At 38.4% G+C, this 9,202-nt stretch overlaps 1 protein-coding gene across 3 annotated transcripts in view; it reads left to right on the top strand.

Annotated features, from left to right (window-relative positions):
• ATG4A (autophagy related 4A cysteine peptidase) overlaps positions 1 to 9,202 on the top strand; it is a 62,100-nt gene that overhangs the window by 20,092 nt on the left and 32,806 nt on the right. Inside the window, exon 1 of one of the 3 annotated variants that reach the window (XM_023758682.1) lies at positions 8,313 to 8,334. The exons of the other annotated variants lie outside the window; for them this stretch is intronic. Coding sequence (XP_023614450.1) covers positions 8,331 to 8,334 — 4 coding nt within the window. The 5' untranslated portion in view covers positions 8,313 to 8,330. Of the gene's footprint in view, positions 1 to 8,312; positions 8,335 to 9,202 lie in introns of those variants that run through there. 3 annotated transcript variants of the gene reach the window in all.

Below are 9,202 nucleotides of genomic sequence, written 5' to 3'. Positions count from 1 at the left end.
CCATGCGCAGAAGTCGGTATTTTGTGGAAGAGCCACACTCAAGGGGCCAAAGAGCCACATGTGGCTCATGAGCCACAGTTTGCCAACCACTGTATTAGGGGAACAAATTCAATATATTTCTCTGATGAGGACCAACTAATGCTATAGTAATAAAGAAGAATTAATAAATTTGTGAATTTATAATCAAAATGAGCCTATAAAAATAGATAACATTTTAAAATGCTATAAGTTGAAAAATCCAATAAATTGGCATTAAATCCAAGTAATATTTGAATCTACAAACTATTTGCACTGGGATTTGAAGTGTGTGTATTCAGAAAGGTGGAATAAATTCAGAAATATATCTCTACTCCTGATAACAAAAGAAATTTTGTTGTTAGCATAATTTGACCTGTATTGCCAATCTGTATCAGAAATAAATCCAATATGGAGACTTACCTTTTTTTCTTAAATTGAGGTATTCCTTATAGACATTAAAGTATAGAAACCTTGAGTGTACAGCTCAATGAAATTTTATACATATGTAACCTCTACCCAAATCAAGATATGGAAATATTCCTGGCCGCCCAGAAGGTTCCCTCTTGCATCCTCGCAGTCGACACATCCTCCCAAGGGTTACAGCTATTCTGACCACTATCATCATAGATTAGTTTTACCTGATATCAAACTTTATATAAATACAATCATACCTTAATGTAATAATTTGTCTGTCTTCTTTTGGTTAACATATCCATGAGATTAATCCCTGTTTTTTGTATAGTATTAGTTTTTGTTGTTGTTATTGTGTTTCATTTCATGTATGATTCCCCACAGTTTATTTATCCATTGACCTGTCTTAGTTCAAGTTGCTGTGACAAAATTTCATAGACCATATGGCTTAAACAACAAACATTTATTTCTCACAGTTCTGTAGTCTGGGAGGCTCAAGATCATGGTACTGTGAGATTCAATGTCTGCTGAGGTTCCTCTTTCTGATTTTTAGACAGCCACCTTCTTACTGTGTCCTCACATGTTGGAGAAAGTTCATCAATCTTGTGTCTCTTATTAGGGCACTAATCCCATTTATGAGGGCTCTACCCTCATGACCTAATTACCTCCCAAAGGCCCCACCTCCTAATATCATTACATTGGAGATTAGGACTTCAACATAAGAATTTTGGGATGGTACAAACATTCAGTCCATAGCACCTCTGTTCATAGACATTTGGGTTGTTTATAGGTTTGGATATTATGAATAAACTGCTATAAACATTCATTTGTTGGACATAAGCACTCATTTTTATTAGATGTAAACATAGGAGTGAAATCTTTAGAGTAGGTGGAATAGCAAGACATTTTAAACTGAGAATTACTTTAACTGAGGGTAATTTAACTTAGCATTAATGAAAGAACTGATGGCCGAGGTTCTTATAAGAATACCCACTTTATGAAGAGCCATACTTGGAGATGAATGTGAATCTCAGCTTTGTTTAGCAGGTCAAGATTCTTTGCTTGCCAGATATTAGAGAGCATTTTTGCTATGGTTCTTGGGTTGGGTCTTTCATGCTTGTGGGTAGATAGATATATATTTTTCTGGTGTCTGGTACATTGAGTGTTCATCAGGGATGAGGAGCTATTATATTGCAAACTGTATCATTTTTTGGATGGAGTCAATTTGTCTTTTCTTGGACAGTTTGGCTCAAGGGATCGTAAAATAACATAGGAAAATGAAGTTCACTTTACAGAAATTTGCCTTAGGATTAACTTGGAATAGATCTTTTGTTTTGAAAGTGAAGATACACATGTAATTTTATGTTATCCCAAAACTTAACTCAAGCAGTATAATTTACATTACATCAAAGGTAAAGAATTTTTAAACATCATATGTCTGCTGGCAACATTTACTAATGAAGTGTGATATTGAAAGGGTATGGGCAAAATTCCTGTGGTCTAGGAGGTGGGTGAGGTGGTTGTAAACAGAGGAGAAAACTGGGAAAGTGCTTCAATGAAGAATAAAGTTTCCGTGAAAGACTCAGAATTTTTCCCGTTCTACTATACTACTGAGTGTGCCAAAATACAGAGACCCACCTTAACCCCTTCCTTGATAAAGATGCTTACTTCAGGTTGTTTTTTTTAAAGAAAATTTAATTTGATAATGAATATAAAAACTACCCTAGGGTTTTCATTACGGGCAATTACTTGTTGCATCACTTCTGTTCTGTAAATAGTGGAATACCTAGTCTTCCTCCTGCTGCTTTTGAAACTCTTTGGGGACTACATGAAGCCTGGGGTAAGCCCAGAGTCCTTACCAAGGCTTCCAAGACCAGCATCTACTATCTCTCCTTCCTCTTTAGCCTTAGCCCTTGACAGTCTCCATGCGGCATCACTATTCCATAGTCTCTCAGCCCTTGGTATTTTGTTACAAGCTTCTACTCTGCCTGGAATGTCCTTCCCCTGCCCAATTTACTTAACTATCATCCTTTAAGGCTAAACCCTGCCATCATCTTTCTTCCCAAAGCCTTCTCTGTACCCCAGACTGGCTTAGATGAATGACCCTCTTCTGTGCTCCCTTATCCCCCTGTGCATATAGGTACTGACTATACTATATCAAAAAGCACTTCCTTTCTCCCTCTCTTCCCATTAGACTTGAAATTGCTTAAGATATGTTGCTATCCTCAGGCCTAGCATAGTGCCGGTCATAGGATAGGCACTCGGTAAAGGATTGTTAAATTGATGTTTGGATGGACATATAAACCAGCTTTTAGACCTTTGTTAGTATGCCTATTCATTTCATAAACATTTGATAGGCATTAAAGGATGACTAATGTTAAGCACTGTGATAAGAGCTGTAAAGGATACAGAGATGAACACTACATGGACTGAGATGGGAGTTTATTGCAAGAGCAGACAGATTACATGCCCGCAAATAATAATAATCTGAAGTGCAAAGTGCCCAATGCCATAAAGGAGATATAAATAAAGGACTATAGTGGCTTAGAAGAAGGAGCAAGTACTAAATTGAGGAAGAAGTGTTCATAGAGAAAGTGGCATTTGAGGTAGGATAGGTGCAAGTAGGACATGAATGAGCAAAGAGCCTCCAGTGTATCATGTGATTTATTTTGTCTGAAAAGAGTAAATCTTATGAAGGAATAATGAGCAGTGGGGAACAACTAGGAATGTAGGAAGTGGCCATATTGGAGAGGACCTTAAATGCCAGGCTGATGAGTTTGTATTTGATTCTTATCAGTTGGAGCGATCTCAGAAGCCCATGGAAGTTTTTGACCTGGGTGGAGAGATCCTTTAAGAGTCTGATAATGGTGTATTTTAGTATTTTCTTAGTAAATCATTAACTAATTAATTGCTAAGCTTATAATTACTTTTACTATAAACAATGTGGAAAAACTCCAAGGTCTGTGGCTCCTTGACCTTTTTGCACTAGTCTTTTCTCACTGGAAATCTAGATGAGGTAAAAAAAAATCATATGACCCATTAGTTCTGAGAAATGAAAATTGAAATTGACAGAGGAAAGAAACACTAGCAAGACATAAATGGCTCATAAAAATGCATAGACATATAAAGTGTTTGCTTAGGAACCGTGTCCAAAATGTTGCCTTCAGCTGTCTGGAAAAATCTGGACACAGTATATGAATTATATTGTTAACATTTATTCCTTTGGGGTAGTTTAGATCACTTCCAGTTAAAAATAACTATACTGTTCTAACCTCAGACTGTCTACTCTTACTCTCCCCTTTAAACAATGGGTACCGCATTGTCAGTTTGTTTTATAGTATGTTATATAACCAGAGCATCTGGTTTCTTGCTGCCTTAGGCCAGGCCTTCACCATTTCATGCCTGGATTTTTACAACTTTTTCATTATTCTCTCTGTCTCCAGTGCCTCAAATCTAGCTATATGACCTTGGGCAAGTCATGTAACCTCTCTGATATTCTGTTCTCTTAACTCTAAAATGGAAGTAATGATTCTTGCCCTGCCTATCACTAGGAGCTGTCTTGAGGATCATGTGAAAGCACTTGAAAACTGTCAGTGGCTTTACTAAGACTTGGACTCTACGGATTGGTTTTATACCCTGTACTATCTAGTCCCAAGCCACCTCTCTAATCTCATTTCTCAACATTCTCTAGGATCTACTCCTCCTCTCAGACACACACAAACTTATGGTGTTCTCCTCATCTGTAGTATTCTCCCTCTTATCTCTGCTCATCCAAATCTAAACAATAATTTAAGGGCCAGTTCAAATTCTACATCCTCTTTGAAATCTTCCCTGATGACTCCAATGCTCATCGGTTTCCACCTTTGCTGAATTTTGACAGCATTTAGTTATTATCAGTGTTTGCTTATTTGTTGCTTTTTATTATGAGCTCTTTATTCACCCAAGGCTCATTTCTTTACCCAGGTTATGATTTTATGATGCTTTAGTTTGTTCATTTAACATTTACTGAATGTTTGAGGATGTTTCCTCTATTCCTCATAGGACCAAGTGTAGAACTTAGAAATAATAGTTGGCTCATTTATTTAGAAATTTATATACACACTCTCTTAAGAGAGAGACAAGAGAACCCATCTTCTCTTCCTAGTGCTTGGAGTACCCCTCCTAACAATTTCCACCTCCTACAGAACCATAGGAAGGCCTTTAAGATGGGACTGTCAATAGAAGTTTCTGTGATTATAGATCTCTTTTATAGCTGTGCTATCTAATATACTAGTAGTAGTCATTAGCCACATATGGCGATTCAGTGCTTGAAATGTGGCTAGTGCAACTGAGTAACTGAATTTTTATTTAATTTTAATGTAAATAGCTGCCCGTGGCTAGTGACTACTGCATTGGACAGTGTAGGTCTAGATCAGTGGCTTTCCAACTTTTTTGATCTAACAATATAATGAGAAATACATTTTATATTGCAACCCAGTTTATATATACACAAATTTCATGAAATAATACTCATACTATTATGTATTAAATATACTATTATATTTTCTGTTCTATTTAATTTCATTTAAAAATTCTGTCTGCAATCCACTATAGATTTCATAGACCATTGATGAATTATGGTTTTCTCATTGAAAAACACACTGCACATTTTATAGGTGGAGAATCTGAGGCCCAAAGAAGTACAGTAGGTTCTGCAAGGTCACATAGATAGTTTTAGAATGGAACTAAAAATTAGGGTTCATAGGCTAGAGATATTTCTAAGAGGGGTGAAGAGTGATTCTTCCTTCTGTTAGCCATGCCCCCCAATTTTATTTTGATGTTGGACAAAAATCATTTGACACACTCTTTATTTTGACTAAATACTATCATGGTGTCTTGCTTCCTGCATGAATCATGAGTTCTGTATTTGAGTATTGGTGCATTTGGGTTTGAAAAATGCCCAAAATCAAAGTTACAATATAATGGAGGCTTACTTTGGATCCACTACATGACTTGACAGGGACACTAATATGAAACTACCTCCTGGGGAATAAAACCAGGCTTTCCACTAGCAGGTTGATCCTTAAAGACAAAAAAAAAACCTATTGATTAAGAATCAAGGTGATTCTCATCTCAGTTTGTACAATAGTTGCCTTGAGTCTTGAATTGGAAAACCAAGCAAGTAATTTTTTTCTCCATCCGCCCATTCAATATGCTACCTTATTTGTATGCCTTATCAACAAAGAGAACCTTTACAGAAGTGGTATCTTTTAATTCTTCTGAAAAATGCATTACTCCAAAAAGAGCAGTTACCCTATCAAAAGAAAAAGAGGCAGCAATTTAGAATACAGTGGTCTTCATGTTAGGTGCATTCCTGACCAGTTTGTGAATGGAATCCCTTTTCCTTATGGATATATCCAAATGCATTTCAGTCAGCAGATAGGAGGCAATAACTTGTCCTTAAATGAAAATAACAAAAATATACGCTAAGATCTGGAAACAGCCAAAGTGCCCATCAGTAGATGGATGGATTAAAAAACTCTGTGGTACATTTACACAATGGAATACTATGCAGCTGTAAAAAGGAAGGATTTATTATATGTTGGAGTCCAACCCCAGCGGGTCCAGGGATCCCCAAAGGTGTGGACGGAGTCGGCGAAGAATGAATGACATGGAAACTGGGTTCAGTTCATCAGCATAGCGAGGTTCTCCCTCCAGGATCTCCAGAGAAGTTCTGGTGGTTCTCAGCCAGGTTCTGTGTCCATGTTCTCTTGCTAGGTTCTCCAGGCAGGTTCCCCATGTGGGTCCAGGGGTCCCCAAAGGTGTGGACGGAGTCGGCGAAGAAGGAATGACACGAAGACAGCCTTCAGTTGATCAGCAGCCTAGTCAGGACCTCTAGCCAGGATCTCCAGCCAAAGTTCTGGTCGGAGTTCTGGTTAGGAACTGACGAGGATCTGATGAGGAGCTGATGAGGAGCTGATGAGGAGCTGATGAGGAGCTGATGTTTATTGTCTTGTTACATCCGTATTTATACCAGCCGATTTTAATCCTGTCAATTTCTATTGCAAAGGTTAGGGCGTTACTTATCTCCATTCCAGGGAGTAAAGATTATGTAGCTTAAGGGTGATTGTTTGTAGTTAAAGTGATTAACTACCCGCCTGGCACTTAGTTAAGAGGTTTTATCCCCTCCTTAACTTCAGGGAAAAATCCCTACCTGGGAAAACAACCTTTCTCGGAGAGGTGACCTTGGTTAAAACACATAGTGCTAAAGGGAGCAAACATATTAAGAACAGTATGCCATATATGCCAGGTCCCTTGAAACAGCAAGGATGGACCGGCTCCCGGCAATTATACTTTGAGACTGCATGGAGGGACCTGGAGATTATTATGCTAAGTGAAATAAGCCAATCATACAAAGACAAATGTCGTATGATCTCACTTATATGTGGAATCTAATGAACATAATAAACTGATTAATAAAATAGAACCAGAGGCATAGAAACATGGAACAGACTGATGAATTTCAGAGGGCAGGGGAGAGGGGGGTGGGAAGAGATTAACCAAAGAACTTATATGCATATATTTAATGCCCATGAACTCAGACAATAGGGTGGTGAAGGCCTGGGGTGGAGTGGGAACCGGGTGTTGGGGATCAAAGGGGAAAAAAGACATCTGTAATACTCTCAACAATAGGTATTTTTTAAAAGGCAATAAACTTTTCAAAAGCATCATTTTAAGGGAAAATTTAAAAAGTCCAATTTTGTATTACATTTGATTCTTACCACCATGGTCAGTAGCATGAATTGACTGAAGTCTCTAAGAAATGTTGTATTTTGTGGTGTCAAGTTGAAAACCAAAGGGCCTTATCACTTAATAATTGTTGCTTGACAAAAGGACTGGTTATCCCTTTGCTGACTTGCCCGGCAATTTGTCAGGTGCATGCAGCCTCCTGTGCTCCACCACCACCAGTACTAGACAGTTAAATAGAATCTCATAAAGTCTAGTTGAAAGCTAACCCCTTGGTTAAGATTTTCAGGTAAGTCAGAAAATGATAATGTTCTCTTAGGATATCAGAGTATATACTGGTCTACAGAGAAATCATTCATGTATTTTGCATTATATGACAACTTGGCATTGTTAAAGTGTGACTTGCTAAATACATTCAAGAAAATGTGCAGTTTTGGACATGATAATCCTCCTTGGAAAGCTAAGAATTGTTGTCCCATCTCTCTTTTTTAAGTTCTTGGTTTTCAGAAAAGCATGGCACTGGTAGGAAGAGACATGAAGATGGACAGGGCCTGTGCGCAGGCGAGCAGAGGCTGGGAAGACCAGGACACTAAGTGGACCCAGGAGTAAGGGGGTGAAGTCACATTTTAGGCTGAACTTTGTTCTTCTGGATTCCTCTTGCCTTTTTAGCCTCTGCTAATCAACCTACCATCTACCATGCCCCTCTTCACAATCCCTGTGCTGGTTGACTTCTTCACATTTTTTTTAAACCTCTCCTTCCTTTGTTGACTATGTCCAGGAGTCCAACATGTTCTGGGTAGACCTAGCTTATTATCTCCCTACCCCACACTATATTTTTCTGCTACCATCTCATCACCCACACTTGAAAACTTCAAGTCATTTTTGACTCTCATTCTCCTTGGCCCCACCCCACAATCAGTTGCTTGCCAAATCTTTTTGGTGTTTCCTCAACCAGGAATTTCCTCCCTTCCCCCTTCCCACCTTTGACTTATTTTCATTAAGGCTCAGCTCTGATGTCACCTTTTCTAGGTTATAGAACAAATGATTCATCCCCAGTTGGAATGAATCATTTGTTGCCTTCTACTAGTATATCACTTAAAAAATATTACTTATGTTACCGAATGGGGTTTGTCTCTTGGTGATCATAACCTAATGAATCAAGACCAAGACAGAATATGGGTAAGGAAAGTTTATTTGCAGCAAGTAAGGAGAGCACTGGGGATGATTCCCAGAGCTGTGTCTCCAAATACACAAGGGTAATTTCTTTTATTGGGACTAGTTATGCTATATTCATTAAAAAGAGACAGGTCATTATATGCAGAGGCTAGGTCATTCTAACATAGGTGTAGTAAGGGAGCATGCTTTATCTTTTATCACATGTATAGAAAATGGTAGGTAAGTTCTGCTTGGGGAGGGGAATTTAGTATTATGATTAAGCAGGATCAGTATTCCTTTTAGGCATCCTTATCTGGTTTTAATAGGAAAAGGGTGTTATTGTTTTGTGGTCAGTCAGGGAACATCCTTTTCCTGCAAGACAGCTCAGCAAAGATTGTTAGTTTCACAATTGAGCAACCCTTTTAACCCCATTCTGCTTACACTTATTTGTTTATTAGAGAAGAATAATACAAACTATAGTGACCTTCTTGCTGGTGTGAGAGGGGCTGAAGATCAAGAGAAAAATTCTTTGACTACCATTTTGGTCAGAGACATCTCAAAGGAAGCAGCACAGTTCTCACAGGCTTTAAGGGGTAGTATTAATTTGACAAGATGGCTGGGTAGTGACTCATTGAGACAGGGTTGGTGATAGAGAAATGCTTTTATTTTTTCAGCCAGTACTAAAAAAAGACCCAAGGCTTATATGCATAAATGTTGTACATTCATCCAATGCCACCCTTCCTCACCCCAACCAGGGGAATGCCAGAGAGGCTGCCTCTTTCTCACACTCCTCTCAAGCTACTTCTTTTCTGATTTTCTTTCTCTTTCTAAGCTATACTGGGCATTCATTTTAACCTGATTTCTCCTGCCTGTGAAGGGTAGAGAGTAGGGT

Source organism: Myotis lucifugus, unplaced genomic scaffold, assembly GCF_000147115.1.
Source record: "Myotis lucifugus unplaced genomic scaffold, Myoluc2.0 scaffold_2, whole genome shotgun sequence".
Classification (NCBI taxonomy): Eukaryota; Metazoa; Chordata; class Mammalia; order Chiroptera; family Vespertilionidae; genus Myotis; species Myotis lucifugus.
The sequence above is the reverse complement of the archived record's forward strand: the minus strand, read 5'-3'. Positions and strand labels throughout refer to the sequence as shown.